Below are 23,532 nucleotides of genomic sequence, written 5' to 3'. Positions count from 1 at the left end.
CTTTGTTCAAAAATAATTCTAAATATATAAACCCGTAGGGGGAATTTATGAACTTTTTTTTCTACGTTATTTTACTGGCGTAAAAAAGTCGCAAATGCAACAGAAGTTGCAATTTGTGCAAAACATTCTACTTTTGATGCATTTACAGTTTCAGAAAAGTGGGTGTAGCTTATGAAGGAGCGGGGCAGGTCATGACCCCACAAATTTACTATAGCTTACATCAAAAACTGATGTAAATTATAGCGAAAATTTACATTGATTTCTCATTCGGACACGAACAGCCAGAGATGCACCTAATTTAATTAAAGGCATGTGTCTAATTCAGTAGGCGGCTTCTTAAAATATCTCTCACATGGTGTGACTTAAAGGGGCTTTCCGCTTTCTAATAAGTCTTAACAATCAGATCCCAAATAGCTATTAAACAAACTTTCAAATATGCATACCACTCCGGTCATGTGACGCCACTCCCATCGGAATTCTGGACTTCTGATGATGACTTAACCATTCAGCACTCTTTCGGACAAATTATTCTTCTGGCAGGCTCACTGAATGGCGCGTCATCAATGACGCTCGTTCAGTGGATTGTTCCAGTCGACCAGGCATCATTTCGGCGCATGCGTGCCTAAAAGAATGTCTCTTTGAACCACGCATGCTCAGTTTAGTGAGCCTCGATCCCGGCACACAACATGCTGGAGGAGAACTAGTGCATGCTGGGAGTGGATCCAGAAGCCGTAATAGAACGAACCGAGGAATGTCAACAAATTACGTTTTTATGGTGGAATTTACTTGAAAAGTTAAAAAGGGAATTGGGTAGGGTTTATGTGTGGAAAATTAAAGGGAATGTGTCGTGAATTAAACCTTTTTTTTTTTAAGTAAGTTACTTATTTCTATTATATTTTTTACGTTTTTTGTTGTATGTTTTTTTTCTTCCACAAGGTGGAAAGTATTAAAAAGTAAATAATAATTTGACATGTTTTCCTATGTTGGCCACCAGAGGGAGCACTTCCCAGAATTACAGCAAGGTGAATAAGGCAAAGCAACCTGACTCACAGCTGCCGTAAATGTGGAAGGGAATCTCACCCCCCCACCCCCCTCCCTCCTACAAGCCAGGAAAAGGTGTCTTCAAATTGCTAAGCAGTGTCCGGCTGACATTTTGGGTGTGAATGTTGAAATGAAGCTCGCAGAAGCTATAGGACACCCCAAAAGGCTAAGGGTATGTTCACACGCTTACTAAACAAAGGGAAAACGGCTCCTGATTTTCAGCCATTTTTTAATCAAACTCGTGTTTTTGGTAGCTTTTTTTACGGCCGTTTTTTTAGCTGTTTTTCTTTAGAGTCAATGAAAAACGGCTCCAAAAACGTCCCAAGAAGTGACATGCATTTCTTTTTGGCGGGCGTCTTTTTACGTCCCGTTTTTGGGAAATGGGCACTTAAAAAAACGCCTCGTCGGTACAGAACGCCGTATTTCCCATTGAAACCAATGGGCAGATGTTTGGAGGCGTTCCGCTTCCGATTTTTCAAGACGTTTACTGCCCCAAAAACGGCTGAAAATACTGCGTGTGAACATACCCTTAGAATGATGAAAGTGAAGTGAATGATTTTTCAGTTGACAGGTTCACACGGCGTGTATTTGAAAAACATTTTTTGCGCATTTTACATGTCTCTCCTACTAAATGTCTTTTATCCCTCCATCCTGCTGACAGTCTCCTCCAGCATCACCGCCCAATACTGCTGACCGTCTCCTCGAGGGTCACCATACAATCCTGCTGACAGTCTCCTCCAGCATCACTGTCAGCAGGATTGTATGGTGATGCTGGAGGAGACTGTCAGCAGGATTGGGTGGTGATGCTGGAGAAGGCTGTCAGCAAGATTGGGTGGTGATGCTGGAGGAGACTCACAAAAAAACATAAAAACGTAAAACATGAGAACACAATTTAATAAAATGTTTGAAAATATTACATTAAAAGCAATATTATAAAAATAAAAAAAAAATTCATGACACCTTTCCTTTAACCTAATTTTTTTTGTAGATACAACAGACCCAGCCAAGTAGTCACTACAGGGTCACCTGACTCCTATCACATCTTGTATCACCTTTCCTCAGCAGGCAGTCATAACAGAACTTTCTCCAGCCTAGAAGGGTGTGTTCACATGTCGCAGTTAAATTGCGGTTTCTGCTGTGATTTTTGCAAAACGTAAACATTTTGCAAAAGAGCGCAGTTTGATCATGACATGTGAACACGCCCTTAAGGCAGGGCTCTGCAGCGCAATGTGTTGGACTTTGACCTCATGTAAGATCTCAGCAAAGACTCGCATGCCATATCCTCCTATCCAGGAAGGATTTTTAAAGTTGGAGAAGATTCTTCAATTGAATTTTTTCAATAAGTGAAAAAAATCCAATAGCGGTACAAAATTGTAGATGTATGACGTTGCGTGTTAACATGCAATGTCATGTGATCCCATAAATTAACACTGCATGCGATATTGCACCGATTTGCAGTAAAACCGCTTGTTGACTCGGTATTCGCCTACACTTTAACCAGACTGAAGCATCTACATGTTCCTACCGTTAGGCTGGATTCACACAGGCAGTTTTGATGCAGTTTCTGTTGATGTTTTTTAAGCCAAAGCCAAGAGTTGATCAGAATGGAAGGAAAATTTTAGAGAAAAAAAAATTATATATTTCCTCTTTTGTATTCACTCCCGGCTTTGGCTTAAAAATGACAATAAAACTGCACCAAAAACTGCATTAAAACGGAATGTGTGAATCCAGCCTTATAGGCGAGCATATGGAAACAATATGCGGCTGGTGTATAACACATTTCACCTATTTTGCTTTCTTGCCTAGGTTCTTCTGAATGAGCTTGGATTAGATGAGTCATTCATTACTCCTCTTCGTGAGAAATATCTGCGTCCCATTACCTCTATTATATATCCAGATTGGGGAGGTGGCTACTTGGACAGCCACAAAGCCTTCGTCGTACAGTATTCTGAGGATAAAGACTTAGATTTGAGCTGCCACTATGACAACTCTGAGGTCACACTGAATGTTTCACTGGGAAAAGCGTTTACTGATGGAAACCTGTATTTTTCTGATATGAGAGAGGTAATTCTACAACATGCTTATTACGTATATTGAACTAAAACACGCTGTAATTTTAGTCGGCATGATTAAGTGATTGATTTAGCACGTGTTCTATTTTGGTTGTTTTTTTGATCTTCAAGTTTACTAACAGGTTTTTACTTTTTTTTGCAATTGTGAAGTCAGATCACTGGGAGGTATAAGGGTGTATATACATGATACGTTTTTTCCACAGTTTCTGCAGTCTTTTGGAGTTTTATCACGTGATTTTCCCAATCACAGCAAGACCACGTCGTTTTTGTAAAGACACGAAAAATGGCTCATGTAATTATATACTAAGGCCCTGTTCACACAGAGTTTTTTGACGAGTTTTCTGTCGTGGAAACCGCTCCGCAAAATTCGTCAAAAACCGCCCGAAAATGCCTCCCATTGATTTAAATGGGAGGCGGACGAGTTTTTTTACCGCGAGCGGAAAAACCGCGTCACGGTAAGAAGAAGCGACATGACCTATCTTGAGGCGGTTTCCACCTCCAAAACCCCATTTCAATCAGTCAGAAACGGGAATAAAATGCCTCAACGAGTGTTTTGACGAGTTTTTGTCAAACCACTGTGCAAAAAACGTCTGGAGCAGCTTTTGCAGGAGGAATTTTCCTCCTGCAAAAAAACTCTATGTGAACACAGCCTAAGGGCCCATGCACACGAACGTAAAAACGCCCGTAACTACGGGCCGTAATTACGGGCCCATAGGTTTCTATTGGCCACTGGTACCTCCCCGTATGCTTAGAACATGTCCTATTTCAGGCCGTAATAATGGCACGGGCAGCCCTATAGAAGTCTATGGGGCTCCCGTAATTACGGGTGACTACGTGTGTGCACCCGTAATTACGGGAGTGTTGCTAGGCGATGTCAGGGGATAGTCACTATCCAGGGTGCTGAAAGAGTTAAACGACGGGCAGTAACTCTTTCAGCACTCGCGACAGTGACTACCGATCACAATATAGATCAACCTGTAAAAAAAAAAAAAGACGTTCATACTTACCCAGAACTCCCTGCTTCTTCCTCCAGTCCGGCCTCCTGGGATGACGTTTGAACCCATGTGACATGGACTGCCGCGTCATCCAGGGAGGTCGGGCTGGATGTCGAAAGAGGGACGCGTCACCAAGACAACGGCCGGGTAAGTATGAATTTCTTTTACTTTTACCTCGGAAAGGGCTGTCCCTTCTCTCTATCCTGCACTGATAGAGAGAAGGGCTGCCGATTACTGCAGTGCAATTTTGCAGCGAAAACGTGCTCGTAAATACGGGTGGAATACTGGTGATACCGGACCCGTATTTATGGGCACGGGTCCGTAAATACTGGTGCAATACGGGTCGAATACGTGTGACCAAGGACCCGTATTTACGCCAGTATTTACGGGTGGACAAAAATACGTTTGTGTGCATGAGGCCAAGTTAAAGGCTATGTAAACCTTTGTAGCCCTTTTTTTTTATTAAATGTATGTTGTATGTGTTTTATTTTCATTTTTGTCATTTTTCATTTTGTTATATTTATTAAACATTTTATTTTGTTTTTGCACTGCAGCTTCTATGTATTTACTACCGTATATATAGACGCTGCACTGCCACTTGGCTGATGGCGGCTCCTGTGTGCCTCTAACACAGAATATAACCCTAATACATTTAAATCTAAGTTCATCAAGCATAAATGTACCCATACGCGCATAGATTGTCCTTTGATTTAACCCCTTCTACATTGAAAGGGGTGAAATTTACTGTTAACTTCCGCAATAGATGTTCACGTCAATACAAACAGCCACACTTACTCCCTCCTCCAAGAAGACAAGTGGAACTGAGCTGCCTAACTCCTCTGCTACCTGCCAGCCATGGGGTCACCCAGCATTTCTGACTGCTCCGTTTTTTCCAGCATGCTCTCACAATTAATTGACAGTCGCTGAAGGGGTGACCCTGCTGGTCCTTCAGGGTAGCTGAAGCAAAGAGGATACTAGTATGGTATGGTATACTGGTATGTCAGGACTAGGTAAGTATAGCACCATATCCCCCCCCCCCCCACACTAGTTTTCTATTCCTCTGCTCCAATAAGGACCAGATTCCCAATTATGGGATTTTCTGCACACCTTCCTTCTCAGTGTCTGGCCTTCCCCTCATTTTGTCTGGCAAGGCTTCAATAGAGCAACATACTTCTCCACTGTTTGCCTTCCCACTTTAGTTTTTTCATGCTACGTGGCCATGTCACATGGGCCGCCTGCCAGCCTCACGGTCTGACCGAGGGATTGAAGTTAGCCCCTCATTGTAGAAGCGGTGCGCGCCTACACAGTTCGTCGGTGTCCTAACATTTCATCCGCAGCTTTCCTTGGCCCACTTGGTATCACTCTACACATACTCCTCAGCTCAGAAAGTGTACTGCAGCCTGGCAGCAGCATTCAAGTCAGGCCCTGGCTTCACCGGAACAACGCATGCTCACGGGCCGGCCTTAGCAGCAATAAATATCAAGGTTCCTGCTCCATTACGGCATACTAGGGCGCACGTCTACGCGGCCCTTGATTTTCTCCTGCAACCTTTCCGACGGCCGTACTAATTTTTAAATAAGTGGTCCTTTAGGAATTTACATAGTTGTTAACAAGATAAAGTTACTTTATGGCAGTCCCATACAACAGGGAGAAAAGTACCTATATATATATATATATATATATATATCTATCACCTAAAACAGATCACTAGCCATTATACCCCTTCTGAATAACTATGACATGTATTTACATAGTATGGCGCCAAATGGTGTTCAAGGTGCATAGCAATGTGCACGTCCACCCACTGAGACTAGTACTGGTGTACACGAATGCTCACTCAAACTCCCCACAGCCAGGTCTCTGCATAGTGAGCCTGCTTGTCAGGGAAGAAGCTGAGCCTCTGCAGTAGCATAGCAGTACTGAGGAAACTACTTCTTGTCAGCTTGCAAAGAATGTAAAGCTCTGCATCCTGACAGCTGACGTGAATCCTGTACATGCACACAAATTATTATTATTTTTTTATATATATATATTTTTATTGAAGTTTTTTTTTTTAATAATAAACAGATAAAAAATTATTTTTATCTCAAAGCCCATTGCTGACCACGCATTTCGGCTTAATAAACCAACGATGTATCAGAAACCTACGCAGGCAAGACATTTTATGTACCGATAACCGTAGTTGAACAAAAGCAAAAATAAAGACAAAATTCCAAAAAGCTTTCACTGCTTCGGTCCTCTCTGATCACTTATACACAGCACTCAATGAGCGTGCCACTACCTCTATTGGTCCCAGTGATCATGTGACTGGTCACATGATTGCCGGGATGCTGTTAGTGGCAGGCTGCTCCTGGGTCTATTAGTGACAGCACAGCCCTATTAGTGACAATAGTCATTAAAGAGGGCTTTTTTTCCCCCTACAATTAGGGCTGCTGTAAAGCCCCAGTTACAGTGGAAAAATAAGGTGTAAAAGAAAACTAAAGTCCCCCAAAGCTCTTTTCTGACCTTTGAGGGACAGGCCATAATAGTAATAAAAAAATAAAAGTAAAATAAAGTGCAAATAAACTAAGTAATAAATACACCTAAAATACCCACTCAAAAGAAACGTTTCCCCCCCAGCCAATCACTGTCATGACGCTAGCCCTGACGCATTTACCCTAAAATAGACCTGTAATATATAAACATTTATGGTAGACAATGATGATCACAAATAAGAGGTATATTTTTGGGTAAAACTATATTAATACCAGAAAAAAAAAGCTGAAAAGTAAAAAAGCATATTTTTTTACAATTATTTTCAAACTTTAAGCTTAGAAATTCTAAAGTACTAAAATTATGTGTGTAAAAATAATAAAAGAAACCTGCATTGTCTACGGAAAAAAAGATCGCAAACAAATAGCCCAACAAATTAAAAAGTTATAGCCTTTAACCCCTTAGTGTCTAAGCCCCCTTTGGCCTTAAAGGGATCCTGTCACCAGCATTTCACCTATTAAACCAGCAATACCTGGTGGTAGTGGGTGAAGAATCATTTCTATATAACCTATAATTGTCTTCTTAGTCGGCTCTGTAGCTTTAGTATTCTGTTTTTTAGTGTTCCCACGCTGTATGCAAATGAGCATAAGAGTCATATCTTCATTCCTCAAGTCTTTCCGATTTTACCCCGCCTCCTTATTTTTGATGGACAGCTCCTTGCCTTCCCCCAGCACACAAAATCCTGTGCTTGTGCATGGATGTCCTCTTCTGGGGTGTGCGCTCAAAGGGACACCGGATTATTATGATAAAAGGCGCAAAATGTTTGCATACCGTTATTTACAGTTGGAGGAGGAGTTTAGGAAAGGGGATAACGGCAATGAACTTTTTATAGCAGCGGCCAGTGAGGGATATGTAAAGTTCAATAGGTGAAATGCTGGTGACAGGTTCTCTTTAAGGACCAGACCATTTTTATCAAATCTGACATGTATCACTTGAAGTGGTAATAACTTTGAAATGCTTTTATATTTTCAAGCGATTCTGAGATTTTGTTTCTCGTGACACATTGGACTTTAAGTTAGTGGTAAAATTTGCTCGATACATTCAGTGTTTATTTATGAAAAACACCAAAATTTTGAGAAAAATTGCAACATTAAAAAATGTTGCCGTTTTTCTCAAAATTTAAATGTATCTGCTTGTAAGACAGATAGTAATACCACACAAAATAGTTACTAGTTTACATTTCCCATATGTCTACTTTATGTTTGCATTGTTTTTTGAAAGTCCTTTTTATTTTTCTAGGACGTTACAAGGCTTAGAACAGCAACAGCAATTTCTCATATTTCCAAGAAAATTTCAAAAACCTTATTTTAGGGACCGGTTCCATTCTGAACTGGTTTTGAGGGCCTTATATACTATAAACCCCCTATATATTACCCAATTTTAAAAACTGAACCCCTCAAAGTATTCAAATCAGCATTTAGAAAGTTTCTTAACCCTTTAGGCGTTTCACAGGAATGAAAGCAAATGAAAGGTGAAATGTAATAATGTAATTTTTTTTGCAGAAAATCAGATTTGATCCATTTTTTCATGTAACACAGAAGGTTTTACCAGAGAAACGCTACTCAATATTTATTGCCCAGATTCTGCTGTTTTTAGAAATATCCCAAATGTGGCCCTAGCGCGCTAGTGGACGGAAACACCGGCCTCCGAAGCAAAGGAGCACCTAGTGGATTTTGGGGCCTTATTTTTATTAGAATATATTTTTAGCACCATGTCAGGTTTGAAAAGGTCTTGTGGGGCCAAAACAAAGAAAACACCCCAAAAAGACACCATTTTGCAAATGACACCCCTGAAGGAATTTATCAAGGGGTATAGTGGGCATTTTGACCCCACAGATATTTTGCTGAATTTAGTGTAATTAGGCTCTAAAAATGAAAATCTAAGTTTTTTTTCTAATAAAATGTCGTTTTAGCTCAGAGTTTTCCATTTTCACAATAGATTAAGAAGAAAAAGAACCCCAACATTTGTAAAGCAAACTCTTCTGAGTACGGTAATACCCCATATGTGGTAATAAACTGATGTTTGGACCCACGGCAGGGCTCAGAAGGGAAGGAGCACCATTTGGCTTTTGGACCTCAAATGTTGCTTGATTGTTTTTCAGGTGTCATGTTTCATTTGCAAAGCCCACGAGAGGCCAAAACAGTGGAAACCCTCCAAAAGTGGCCCCGTTTGGGAAACTACCCCCCTCAAGGAATCCATCTAGGAGTATAGTGAGCATTTAAACCCCACAGGTCTTTTGCAGAATTTATTGAAATTAGGCCGTGAAAATTAAAATCTACATTTTGTTCCACTAAATTGTAGAATGTCTTCATTTTCACAAGGGATACTGGACTAAAGGCACCCCAACATTTAAAAAGCAATTTCTCCCGATTATGGCATAACCCCATATGTGGTCATAAACTACTGTTTGGACCCACGGCAGGGCTCAGAAGGGAAGGAGCACCATTTGGCATGCAGATTTTGCTGTATTGGTTTTTAACCGCCATGTTAGATATGCAAAACTCCTGAGGTACCAGAGTACAGTGGAAGCCCCAAGAAGTGACCCCATTTTGGAAACTGCACCCCTCAAGGCATTTATCATTTGCCTGGACAAATGAGCATGCGCACCATGCACATTTTGAGGTCTATTTTGGTGATTTTCACAGCATTGGCCCACAATTGCAGGGCTCGGAAGTCAAATAGTAAAACAAACCCCCAAGTAGTGACCCCCATATTGGAAACTACACCCCTAAGGGCATTATAATGGGTGTAGTGAGCATTTTGACCCCACAGGTGATTCTACATTAGAAATTAGGGCCCAGCAGATGGTGCAAAGTGAAAATTGCAATTTTCCACTGATATACCAATTTAGTGCACAATATGTTGTGCCCAGTTTGTGCCACTGAAGACAAATATCTCATAAACTGTTAAGCCAGTTCTCCCGGGTATGGCGATGCCATATAAGTGGACGTAAACTGCTGTTTGGGCACACTGTAGGGTTCAGAAGGGAGGGAGCGACATTTGGCTTTTTCGAGCGCAGATTTTGCTTGGCAGTTCTGTTTGGGATTTTGCTTGGCAGTTCTGTTTTGGATTTTGCTGGTATTTCAGTTTATAATGTGGGGGCATATATAATCAGTGAGGAGTACTTCAGGGTAAAATAAGAGGGTATAATAATGCGCTAAATAAATAATAACCCGCGTATGTGTGGCCAGTGTCGCACTGATAAATGGTGCTCAATCTTATCCGCTTTTGGAATACTTTGTATATTTTTCGTCGCCATATTCTGGGAGCCAGAACTTTTTTATTTTTTGGCCACTGGAGCTGTGTGAGGGCTTATTTGTTGCGGGACAATCTGTAGTTTTCATTGGTACCATTTTGGGGTACACGCAATTTTTTATCACTTTTTATTCCATTTTTTTGGCAAGCAAGGTGACCAAAAACCAGCAATTCTGATAATGTTTTTTTTGGTTTTTTTTTAGTGTTCAACATGCGCTATAAATGAAATTTTACTTTATTCTGCGAGTCGATATGATTACAGAGATACCATATGTATATGTTTTTTTTATGTTTTACCAAGTTTGCACAAAAAAAAAAAATCCCTTTTTTGAAAAATAATTAATTTTTTGTGTCCCCATATTCTGAGAGCCATAACTTTTTTATTTTTGTGTTGACAAGGCTGTGTAAGGACTTTTTTTTTTTTGCGGGACGGTATGTAGTTTTTATTGGTACTATTTTGGGGTACTTTCGACTTTTTGATCACTTTTTTTATTCTATACTTTAGAAGGGATGGTGACCAAAAAAATAGCGATTCTGGCATTGTTTTTTTATTTTATCTTTTTGCGGTGTTCACCGTGCGGGAAAAATAACATTCTAGTTTGGGTTGTTACGAACGCGGTGATACCAAATATGTGTACTTTTTTTTTTTAAAGTTTTTAGGTTTTTTTCCTATAAAAGGCAGTTTTTAATTGTTTAACTTTGAACTTTTTTATAACTTTTTTTTTTTTGTGTCACTAGGGGACTTGAAGACCTGCACCTCTCATCGTTATTAGAATACATTGCACTACCCACGTAACGCAATGCATTAGAGCTGTCCGCTATTCACTGACATCAAGCCTATTAGTCTCCGCCTCGGGCGGGGCCTAATAGGCTTCCGTACATGGGAGAGCAGGAAGCCACTGTTGGCCTCCGGTTCCCATAGTACAGTTGCGTCAAGGTGCGCTAAGAGGTTAAAAGGCACTGCATTAGAATAAATTAGCCGCCAGGAGTAGGGAGAGCTCCCTGCTCTCAGCTTCCCCCTGGTAACTGAGGGCTCGAGCACTGACTGGGGACCGTTGTTTGCGGTCCCCAAACACATGATCGCCGATAGTCCACAAATACCGGCGATCACCGTTCGAATGCTGTATGAAGTAAAAATAAGCTTTTTATCTCCTCTCACCATGAATGTTAGGTGAGTGGAGATAAAAAAATGTATTGTTAGGCCCCCACTGATCACATGGTCACTGTGATATACCTATAGTCATATATTTAGTAAATATAGCACAGGATTTGTGCTCTTTCTTTCCCTCCTCTCACTGTAGTTGATTTGTGAGAGGAGAGAGACACAATTCAAATCTTGTGCTGTCAGCCAGTAAAATACACACCACTAATCCACCTGTGTTCCCAGATTATCTGTAATCACCCCCACATTACCTGTGATCTCTGTGATCATTTTTTTCTGATTACGCTATTATAATAGCGGTTATTAGCTGCGGTTTACAGTAATATCTTTTTGTTTTTTAAAGAAAAAGAAAAAAAAAAAGTTAATGAGTTTATTAGTATAGCGGATGTGAATTGCAGAAATCGCAGAATGTTCACTGCGGAGCAGACGTACACCTTGCTGTGCTCCAGAAGTTCAGGCAGCGGTGCGGACACTGCATCAGAAGCAGAACTTAGTTCAATTAGTTCAGAAAGCGACACACTGGACCCCCCAGCCCTATGGTTGTGGACGCAGCTGTCACCATTGAACGGTCAGAGGCAGGGCCTAGTAATGCAGTCCCCCCTGCATTGTGGGATCCTGCAGATTCTTTCACTCCCATATTTCACCATTTATATCGACTCCAGACGTCGACACAGTTGTCTCAAATTTTACCCCCTATTCATAGGTCATCAGGTCCCGGAACTAATTGTCCAGCAGACAAATACATATGGCAGGCAATTTGTGACCGAAAATCCCAGGCCTTGCTATGCCAGAGCATGGATCCCCACAACGGTCTCTGAAATACAATTACAATAGGAAATTACCCTAAAAAAACTTCCATCCGTTCCTACTGACCCGAACACGCTATGAAACTATAATGCGTTTCATGCATTTCTCTGATAATTCCCAAATCCCACCAAGAAGTGACCCAGGCTATGATCGCCTTAACAAATTGAGACACCTTATCTACCGAAAATTATCGGTAGATGAGTCTCTTATGAGCTTCAAGGGCCGTCTATCCTTTCGGCAATACATCCCCTCCAAAGCAGCTTGATATGGTGTCAAACTGTGTAAGGTGTGTGAGAGCACAACGGGCTACACCTGGGTGTTTTTTTATTTTTATTTGAAGGCAGGGATCGCCACCTTAATCCCCCAAGCTGCCCAGAGGATATTGGCATTAGTGGGAAAATTGTGTGGGAACTCATGGTGCCATTGCTACAAAAAGGGCACCATGTGTACACGGACAACTACTACACTAGTGTCCCCTGTATAAGTCCCTCCATGCTGCTAGTACAGGGGCCTGTGGATGGTATGAAAAAATAGAGCTGGCCTCCCTCAACAACTGGTGTCCAGGCCATTAAAAAGGGGTGCGTCACTCTCATTTGCAAGTGACCAGTTGCTTGCTGTCAAGTGGAGTGACAAAAAAGAGGTGTACATGCTGACCACCGTACATGGAGACACCTCAGTGGCAGTATGAGAGAGGGGAGCTATCACTGATGATAAGAAATCGGTCTGTGTAGTGGACTACAATAAATTCATGGTGTGGGGGTCGATCTAGTCCTACAACCTTGCTTAGTAAAATGTAAGACTATGGCATGGTATAAAAAGGTAGCGATCTACCTCATACAGATGGCTATAAGGCACAAGGAACACTCCCTTTCCAACAATATCATGAAAAGATTATAGAGCACCTCCTGTTTGACTCCCCCTGCACCTAGAGAATCTTTTAAGTCAGAGGATGTCCAAAGGCTCACTGAGCACCACTTTACCCCGTCCCTGCCACTGAGAACAAAAGATACCCCCAAAAGAGATGGAGGAGGGAACCAAGCCTGTGCAACTTTCCCTGTTTTGAGACCTATCACACCGTTTCTAATAATTAATTTGAAAGAATATTTAGGGAACACCAAAAATGGTGGGGTTTGGGGATTCTTTTTAGGGAGTCAATTTCATGTATTCATATTTTTTGTTTAGTTTCTGTGCTATCCAAGAGCGGGAGGGATTTTCATGGGGAGTTAGTAAAGTGTATTTATTTTAGACTGTAAAACTAATTTTACCCCTTATGATTTTTTTTATACAATTCTTGGACAATTAAATCCTGGACTTGATCAACAAATTAATATTTTATTAACAGTTTATTGTGCAGGAGCCCACATCTTTCTATTCAGAACATGGACTCCCACAAGTGTTCTTGAAATAAAAAATAAATGTGGGCATTGCATTTATTAGTAGATAAATCCAACACCTGCGGCCCGTGCCGCCCCTGAATTAGTGGAAGTCGTGCATTTTAGCAATGGTTACAAGAATAAATTGGGGATGTATTTCCTTTTTCTTAGGACTGTGTCCTGCCACATACAGCTGTTACATTCCTAATTCTGTACCGTGATATGGGCATGATATTATTTTGGAGGATCTCTAACCCCTTAATACCGAAGGTGTTTTAAGCCTTAGTGACCAGAGCAATTTTCGCAGTTTTGCTATTCACAGATGTAACACAATATAACTCTGTATGTGTTTTATGTATCGATGTGAATTGTGCAGTTTTCTTGGGACATGTAGTGCTTCCTTTTTGTTGTATATATGTATAGGTAACATTTTTGTTACTTTTTTTATAGCCGTGGAAAGGCAGGAAAAAAAGAAAAAATTTAGATTTTTCATAATTTAAAATGTAACAGTTTGAAAATAAAAGTAATTGTATCATACAAATGTATTGAAATATATTCTTTCATTTATCCTGATCATAAGGACACCTGACTTGGAGGTGTAGTTTATTTTTTTTGGACCAGAAATATAGTATAAAACACAAGTGCCCCTTTTTTCAATTGCGCACTAAAATGTCTTAATTTAGTTTTTTAACAAGTAATTAATGTATGGGTAATGGACTTGAAGTCCAATAAATAATGGTAAAAAAACATTGTGTTCTACAAACTAGACACTCTAAAGTCTATTTCTAGCGGTTCAATTTCTGTTTTAACCCTTTACACTTTTTACAGAATTTGTCCAAACTTGGGCCAAAAAAATGTAAATTGCATTTTTTTTTACAAAAGTGGCACTTATGCCATTTCGAAACTCCATATGACGTATTGGTAAAAGTGACACCTTTCCACATTCTGCTGTTTCTCCCGTGTACGGCGATACTAAATATGTGTGTCTAATCTATTATATGGACCCGTTATAGGGCATATCATAGGAGTTCATTTTGGCTTTTGGAGGCCTGTCACACCAGAATTAATTTTAGTGCACCATGCTGCATTTGCCATTGTACTGGAGTGGCAGACTGTCAGAATTGACCAAAAATGACCATGGTACAAAAAAAATACACACCCCAAATTCTGTTTCTATCGTTTCAATTTCTGTTTTAACCCTTCACACTTTTTACAGAAATTGGTCAAACTTGGGCCAAGAAAATGTAAATTGCATTTTTTTTTTTACAAAAGTGTCACTTTTCTTAAGCCATTTTGAAACACCATAGGACATACTGGTAAAAGTGACACCTTTCCACATTCTGCTATTTCTCCCGTGTACGGCGATACTAAATATGTGTGTCTAATCTATTATATGGACCCGTTATAGGGCATATCATAGAAGGAGTCCATTTTGGCTTTTGGAGGCCTTTTTACTCCAGAGCTGATTTTAGGGAACCACGCTATATTTGCCGTTGTACTGCAGGTCATTTTGACAAGTATAAATGTCCTGCTAATATTCATCTAGGGGTATAGTGAGTATTTTTAATAGGGGGAAAGAAATAAAAAAAAATAGGTTTTTCCAGAAAATACAGTATTGCTGCATTTTTACAGTGAAACATTATCCAATAAGCAACCCTCCCTTTTGGTTCTCCCTACAAAAACGGTGTGAAAGTAAATGAGTTAATAATGTGGGACTGTATGATAAATTTCAAAGCATGGATAGTTACAGAGACAAGGATTAGAGGGACATGTAGGGCAATAAAATCGCGTGTCCCTTCGTATTGCATTTTTGCTGAACACTCTGCATCGCTTTTGGGGGGTATTGTTTTTTTTCAGTAGCAGGAACAGGGTATACAAAGTGACATTCCACAAGCCGTCGGACATCTTCTGCCTCATGGATGTGTCTGGGGTCAGGGGACTCAAATAAAAGGTGCTCAATTATGTTCTCCAGAAATTGAAAACATTTATTTTGCCCATTTGATCTTTTGTACAGCACAAAGCCGTTGAATGCTGCCATCTGAATAAGGTGGATGGCCACCTTTTTATACCAGGCGCGGGATTTTCTTTGCACCAGGTATGGCTGTAAAGCCTGGTCAGACAAATCCACTGCCCCCATGAATTTCTTATAGTCTGTGATGCAGACCGGCTTTTCTTTATCAGAGGTGGCACCACATTCCCTCACTGTCACTTTTGAGTCTGCGTGAACAGTGCTTAGTATGAACACATCCTTGCGGTCATTAAATTTTATTGCAAGAAGGTTTCCACTGCAAAGACCACTTGATTCCCCCCTTCTCAGGCGTTTTCTCACCAGCTCATTTGGCAAGCCCCTTCTGTTTTTGCGGATTGTTCCGCAAGCCCCTGTGTCAGCGGCATGCAGGTGCTTGTACAAGGGGATGCTGGTATAGAAGTTATCAGTGTGTAACTGATAACCCTTATTCAGCAGAGGCTGCATCAAGTCCCAGACTATTTTGCCACTGCATCCTAGCTCACTGGGACATCCTGGGGGGTTAATATCACGGTCTTTGCCTTCATAGATTCTAAAGGCAGATGTGTAGCCTGTACCGCTCTCACAGAGCTTGTAGATTTTAACCCCATATTTTGCTCTCTTTGAGGGGAGGTACTGGTGGAATGAGAGCCTGCCTTTGTAACTCATCAGCGATTCATCCACCACTAGGTTTTTTTCGGGGTTGTACACCGGCATAAATGACTCCTCCAAAATTTTTATCAGGGGCCTTATTTTAAACAGGCGGTCACGGTCTGGATCACTCCGGGAGGGGGACCTAGTGATTGTCGTTAAAATGAGGGAAGCGCATTAGCACTTCATATCGGCTTCTGGTCATAACGGCTGGAAAAACAGGTGTGGCATGTGTAGGGCTTGTTGCCCAATATGACCGGATTGAGGGCTTTTTAACTAACCCCATGATGAGCCCCAATTTTTTTTAAAGTTCGCCAGTATTTGTGGGGTGCCATTGACGTTGGCTTTTCAGCAAAGAATTGGCGAGCATACAGATTGGTTTAGGTGAACAACCATCTCCAATAGTTCATCTGTAATGAATATTTTTTTTTTTAAATCGAGGGCTATAAAATTTTCAACGTTAATATTTATCCCTAGTGTGGTAATAAATTCTGGGATATTAGGGGAAAATGACTCTGTGGGTACCCACTCAATATATTCTGGGGGAATAGAGCGTGTATACCGTGTTTTGTGGTACTTCTGCGACATGCTCTGTGCGTGTGGACTCTGCAGCGACACTTGCATTTGCAGAAAGCGTATCAGTCATCGCTATAACTGGTAGACAACATTTCTACCTCGGACGCGGTTTCTGTATCGCTTTCAGAAATTAGCATGGCGTATGCCTCTTCCACCGTGAACCTTCTATGGGCCATTGTAATTACACACACGTACGACAAAGGCTGTAACCAGACAAAAATACACGGACGTCACAAAAGCACGCTTCACAAAAAAAACTGATGTCGAACAAACACGTAGACTATCAAACTTTTTTTTACATATATTTTTTTAAACTTTTTTTTTTTTACACAAAAAAATACACAGACGTCAGACACGTACGCTACACAAAAACCCTAGACTAAGCCTAGGCTAACCCTAGACTAAGCCTAGGCTAACCCTAGACTAAACCTAGGCTAACCCTAGGCTAAACCTAGGCTAACCCTAGGCTAAACCTAGGCTAACCCTAGGCTAAACCTAGGCTAACCCTAGGCTAAACCTAGGCTAACCCTAGGCTAACCCTAGGCTAACCCTAGGCTAAACCTAGGCTAACCCTAGGCTAAACCTAGGCTAACCCTAGGCTAAACCTAGGCTAACCCTAGGCTAAACCTAGGCTAACCCTAGGCTAAACCTAGGCTAAACCTAGGCTAACCCTAGGCTAACCCTAGGCTAAACCTAGGCTAAACCTAGGCTAACCCTAGGCTAAACCTAGGCTAACCCTAGACCAAACCTAGGCTAACCCTAGACCAAACCTAGGCTAACCCTAGACCAAACCTAGGCTAACCCTAGACCAAACCTAGGCTAACCCTAGATCAAACCTAGGCTAACCCTAGACTAAACCTAAGCTAACCCTAGACTAAACCTAGGCTAATCCTAAACTAAACCTAGGCTAACTCTAGACTAATTATAGAATAGAACCTAGAATAACCCTAAGGATAAGCCTAGCCTAGGTATACAATTGAAGTTTATATAAAGTATATATATTAGATTTTTAGTAATTTAGTGTCTCCAGTGTCACTGTAAAATTCTCTCCGTCTCTTCTTATACAAAGTAACAAGTGTGAGGAGAGACAGAGAGACAGGGAGGAGAAACACATTGTCTACATTTTGTGATCACTGTGAATAGTTCTCACAGTGATCACATGAACGGAGACCATTGTTATTGGTCTCCGATCATCACTCTGAAGCCAAGGCTGTTGCTAACAGCCTTGGCTTCAGAGGCAGATTATGCAATCCCCGGTAAAACCGCTCCGATGCGGTCCCCTCCCTCGCAAACCACTCAGATGCGGCCGGCGCTTGCCATTTAGTGCCGCATCTGAGGGGTTAAATACGATCAGAGACCACTGCTAGTGGTCTCCGATCGTTGCCCTGAAGCCCGAGGCTGTTACCAGCAGCCCGGACTTCAGATCCCTGCAAAAAACGCTCCGATGAGGCCCACCCCCTCCCAAACCCCTCAGATGCGGCACTTGCTATTGAGTACCGCATCTGAGGGGTTAAATACGATCAGAGACCACTGCTAGTGGTCTCTAATCGTTGCCATGAAGCCTGAGGCTGTTATTAACAGCACAGGCTTCAGCAGCACCCCGCACGATGCGGGGAAAGTTCTTCTGAAGTGCCGACGTGAAAAGCCGACACTTCAGAAGAACTACCCTAAATGACCGACGTAAAAACGCTATACGCCGGTCGTTAAGGGGCTAATAAGCTGTTCCTTATCAATATACCATGGACTTTCTTGCAGTTTTGTTCAGGTTTTTACACCCGACAATTCTTCTGGAAATACTTACTTTATTTTGGGTATTAGTGATTCTTTACTGTTTCTATAGATGGTATTGGACACTGCCCCTTTATATATACTTTAACCGAGTGGTTGTTTTGTGTACATAGCGGTTTCTACTCTGGCGAGCAGGAGCCTGTTATGGTGTACCGCGTCATTTGGCACGCTCGTCCCTCATATAGGGATTGATGGAGCTATAAAGACGACGTACAACCAGTGACTGAGATATAAAAAAAAAAGCTCGTCATGACAGCCCGACAGGTGTTCTTGTCATGCCCATAGCCGCGGGCCGTCAGGCTCACTCACCTCCTGACGCCCGCAGCCATGGATCTGCGAGCGCTGGCCCCAGTCTCCTCCTCAGGAGATGCCAGCACTCACCTCAGCATCAGACTTTTATGTTTAAGAGCACCCTGGACTATAAGAAGGGCTCAGCCCCTTCCTCCCACGCCTGAGCGTTGTTGTTGTCGTACCCTAAGTTTTGTCTATGCAAATGGTCTCCTAGTGTTTCCCAGTGTTCCCTGTTCCTGTATCCCGTGCTATCCTGGTCCAGTGCCGTGCTGAGCTGAATTCGTGCTGTGCTGTATACCACGCCTGTCCTGCTACACCACGCCTGACGTCTACCTGCTGCCTAGTCCCAGCCGAGCCTGCCTTGCTACTGTCCGAGCTGCCACAGGTACCCTATACGAACTATAGACTGTAACCTGCGCCCTGATGGCCAGCTGCCATACCGCCAAGGCGGTACGGCCCAGTGGGTCCACGAACCCAACGTGACAGTTCTTCTATCTTGTGAACAGACTCGAGTTTGCCACATAGTTGGATACATTTTCCTCTATTTATTTATTTTTTTAAGATATTGCCCATCACTCCAGTACGATTTATTTTTTCGTCTCTGTGATTTTATATTAGAACAGAATGCTGTCCACAATGACATCATAATGGCACAGATGCGGGACATAGTCATAAGTACGGGCAAATACTTCTATAGCGACATGCACCCATTATGAATACACAGCTTCACTTCTCTTCTGTATGCCGCCCAAATTTAATACTGTGGCATATTTCTAACAAAAAACCTTTTAACAAATTTTTCCTCTATTGCATTTGAAAATTGGAAGAAAATGTTATATACCCATATTGTCTGTGTCTGAAATAATACCCATTATTTCCGCCTTTAAAAAAATATTTGGTCAGCGTTAATGCAATCATGGACAAAAATATATTCGACTGAAATTTGTATTGTGTATGTCAACCTATACCCGCCCTCCAGTGATTTTATCCAGTTTCAAATCATAGGTGATCGATATATATATGAGAGAAAAGATGGCACAAGAGACCATGCTTTGTATGCTCAAAATCCTTCTCTGCCGTTTATTCATCAAACCATTACAATAATATCTTTCGAAGTAGGAGCAGCTTGATTACAGCCAATCATTTACAATGTTTTACAATATGACATTTATTTGGATTTCATTTAGCCAATAGCATATAATGGCAATATGTTTGTCCTGAACCAATCATAGGCTCAAGAGGCGTCTTAAATGTAAGGGTATGTTCACACGAGGTCATTACGTCCGTAATTGACAGACATATTTCGGCCGCAAGTCCCGGACCGAACACACTGCAGGGAGCCGGGCTCCTAGCATCATACTTATGTACGATGCTAGGAGTCCCTGCCTCGCTGCCGGACAACTGTCTCGTACTGAAAACATGATTACAGTACGGGACAGTTGTCCGGCAGCGAGGCAGGGACTCCTAGCGTCGTACATAACTATGATGCTAGGAGCCCGGCTCCCTGCAGTGTGTTCGGTCCGGGACTTGCGGCCGAAATACGTCCGTCAATTATGGACGTAATGACCTCGTGTGAACATACCCTAAAGCCATGAGTTTCCAAAATATACCACGTCATAGATGTTAGGAGTCAGACTACCCCCTTCCTTATATTAAACCTCTTCTCCAAGGCGAAGAGTCAGGCTGACCCCTCCCTTATGGTAAACAATGTCGTCCTTCCAGACTCAAGGGTGATCGGCTCCTTATCACACAAAAATAATACAAAATTTCAACTCGAAAACACATAACCTAGAATTGTTTCAAGACAACTGCTGACCTAGATATTCGCTTTTTAAAGCAATCATAACTTATTAATCTCAAAATGGCTCCTTAGGCCACAAGATGGATTCCAACTATCCAAAATGGTCCCCACCATACAAGATGGAGTCTATGCAAGATGTAATCATTTAAACATTTTAATCACTTTCACAGTAAGCATGCTCACTACACCAATAGATGAATACCTTTAGGGGTCTACTTTTTAAAATGGGGTAATTTCTGGGTGGTTTCTTTTGTTCAGGCAGGTCAATGCCTCTAAATTCATGATATGGGGCCTAGAATTTATTCAATTGTGCCCTGAAAGCCAAAGGGTGCTCCCTCTCTTTTTGGCCCAGCTACACGACTAGTAAGCAGATTGAGGCCACAATGGGGGCATCAGCAAAACAGGGTTATAGATTTTGGTATGTGTTTTTTCATTCTCATGTTCGCTTTACAAACAAATCTGTCTTCAAAATTATACATTTGTGAAAAAGGTGGGTGGATTTTTTTTTTTTCACCTGCTTTGCATTAAATTCAGCAAAATACTCACTATACCCCTAGATAAATACCTTAAGGGGTCTAGTTTTCTAAATGCGGTCAGTTATGGGGAGTTTCTATCGGTCTGGCAGCTCAAAGCCTCTTCAAATGTGCAGTGGGGCCTAAAACATTTTCAAGCAAAAGTCCTGAAAGCCTCCGGGTGCTCCCTTCCTTTTTGACCCGGCCGTTTCTCCAGGCAGCGCATTAGGGCCACAATGGGGGTATTTTCAAACGTAGGAGAAACAGAGTGATATATTTTGGGGTGTGTTTCTTCATTCTCATGGTCGCTTTACAAGGAAATCTGTCTTTAAAATTACACCTTTGTGAAAAAAATGTTAAATGATATCCTTTTATACCTGCATTGCATAAATCCTTACAAAAGAACTGTGGGGTCAAAATACTTACAACACCCCTTAATAAATACCTTAAGGGGTATAGTTTTCAAAATGGGGTCATTTATGGGGGTTTCCATCATTCTGACACCTATAAGCCCCTAAATTTTTTTTATTTTATTTACGCAAATCGTATCAGTCTACTTTTCCCACCTAAATAAAGTACAACATGTGATGACAAAAACAATGTCAGAATTACTTGGATATGTCAGACATATAAGTCAGACATACCAGATTTAAAAAATCTGGCTTGGTCATTAAAGAGGATAGGGGATAACATGTGTGATCGCTGGGGGTCCGACCGCTGGGACCCCCAGCGATAAGGAGAACGGGGAACAAAAATTCTCCCGAAGTGCTACATGAGAACCTTGGGACTTCCGGGGTCCAGCTTGTGTGTCCGGCAGCTCCATAGAAATGAATAGAGCGCCGGTCACGCATGTACACAAGTGCGACCGCAGCTCCATTAGTTTCCATGGAGCTGCTGGACTAATTCTGTCAGAGCTCACCCCCGGCAGCATGGATTAGCAGCATGACCAAGGGGGACACAGTGAAGCAAAAAAAGATGAGAAACGTATTTTTATATGCCAGAAACACTGAAAATTACTTTAAAAAAAAATATTAACTGCATTTCTGGACTTTTGGTATGAAAATGATTTATGGGATAACTTTAACTAGAATTCCCTAACAGGTTATTTGAAAATTGTTTTTTGTTGTTTTTTTTAAAACAAATAACCACTTTTAAATTCTCTCTGTTGCATTATTCAGGTGCCATCCAATGAGCGAAGGTATACAGAGGTTGAACATACTATTGGCCGTGGTATACTTCACAGAGGTCAGCAAGTTCATGGAGCTCTTCCCATTACTTCAGGCGAAAGATGGAATCTTATAATATGGATGAGAGCGTCAAGCATACGCAATAAGCAGTGTCCCATGTGCCACAAGGAACCCCAACTAGTAGAGACAATGGGAGAAGGTGATGGATTCACAGTGATAAGAAAGGAAGACAGAGGAGAGGCTGTGAATGTTTGCACTTTAATCTAAGCACATTAATGTTATGTTTTGTTTTTTTTTGCTTGTCTTTAATTACTAATTACAATTTACATCTTCTCTAACTGAACTAATCATCTAAATGATTTATTTTTTAAATAAATTAATAAAGGGAAGGGCTTTTAGGAAACAATATATGGATAACGTATCTATTTGACAAAAAAATGTAAATGACATACTCTGTATCAATGTGCACTTTCTCAAAATGTGGGCAATGCCATGTTTTGCTTTTGTATATTGTATGTTCAATAAAATTTTATAAAAAATAAATAAAGGGAAGGGTCCAACTTCAGTAACAGTGTTTTATTGTTCTGGTGTTTCAAAAATGAAAAATGAAGGAACTTTGCACATAGTCTTAATTAAAAATCTCCTACAGCTGTTATGCAGACCTATGGTATATGTCTTCATGGTAACAGACTACAAACAAACCTTTTGGAGTCTGATCGTTCAGTCATACTGCCATTTGTCTCCTAATTCTTGCTCACCTACCAGATGTATGTTTGTACGATGTAGAGAACAGATTGTGCTCTGCAGGCTGTGGCTGGCAAGCATTGTACTAGAGTGAAGCCTGTCCTCTCTCATTAGCTGTCAAACTGTCCAATAGTATACCTTCTCTTATTGGATGGCATCTCTAAAATTCAGCATTTCTAAAAAACAAGTACCACGTTCTACACCAAAGAGGCAGCTGGAGTTTAGAGAGGTAAACTAGTGGCTCAAGAACTGGTACAGGAAGGAAGGATTTGGGTTCTTGGTGAACTGGGTCGACTTCTCTATTTGCTACAGGCTTTTCAGTAGGGATGGGCTGCACCTGAATGGGGAAGGTGCAGCTGTATTTTGGGAGAAGATGGCTAGGAGGTTAGAGGAGTGTTTAAATAGGGATTGGGGTAGGGCAATATATTGTAGATAGATAACTGGTACTTCTTAATGAAACTGGTGTTGGAAGAGAGGGAGGGGTTAAAAAAGTTATTAAGGACAAGTCTAAGCTCAAAAATTTCTAAAAACTTTAACCGGTTCAGGTCCGGGCTATTTTGAGCCTTCAGGACCAGTCACCGTTTAGCCATTTTTATCGCGCGTTCGTTAAACAGCTATAACTTTTTTTTTATTTGTTGGGCTAGCGATGTGATTTTTGCGTGTTTTTTTGCGTGTTTTTTTCCGTAAAACTATGCAGGTTTCTTTTTATCATTTTTTATATTCTTTTTTTTTTTTATATA

General features: G+C 41.2%; 1 protein-coding gene across 2 annotated transcripts in view; it reads left to right on the top strand.

Annotated features, from left to right (window-relative positions):
* The window catches only part of OGFOD2 (2-oxoglutarate and iron dependent oxygenase domain containing 2), a 49,026-nt gene extending 26,418 nt beyond the window's left edge, over positions 1 to 22,608 (top strand). For both annotated transcript variants that reach the window (XM_075834097.1, XM_075834098.1), the window contains 2 exons: positions 2,848 to 3,105; positions 22,040 to 22,608. In XM_075834097.1, coding sequence (XP_075690212.1) covers positions 2,848 to 3,105; positions 22,040 to 22,315 — 534 coding nt within the window. In that variant the 3' untranslated portion in view covers positions 22,316 to 22,608. The remainder of the gene's footprint in view (positions 1 to 2,847; positions 3,106 to 22,039) is intronic.
* Positions 22,609 to 23,532: the final 924 nt, after the last annotated feature.

This window comes from Rhinoderma darwinii, chromosome 1 (assembly GCF_050947455.1).
Source record: "Rhinoderma darwinii isolate aRhiDar2 chromosome 1, aRhiDar2.hap1, whole genome shotgun sequence".
Taxonomy (NCBI): Eukaryota; Metazoa; Chordata; class Amphibia; order Anura; family Rhinodermatidae; genus Rhinoderma; species Rhinoderma darwinii.
This window is presented reverse-complemented; position numbering and strand designations above follow the sequence as displayed.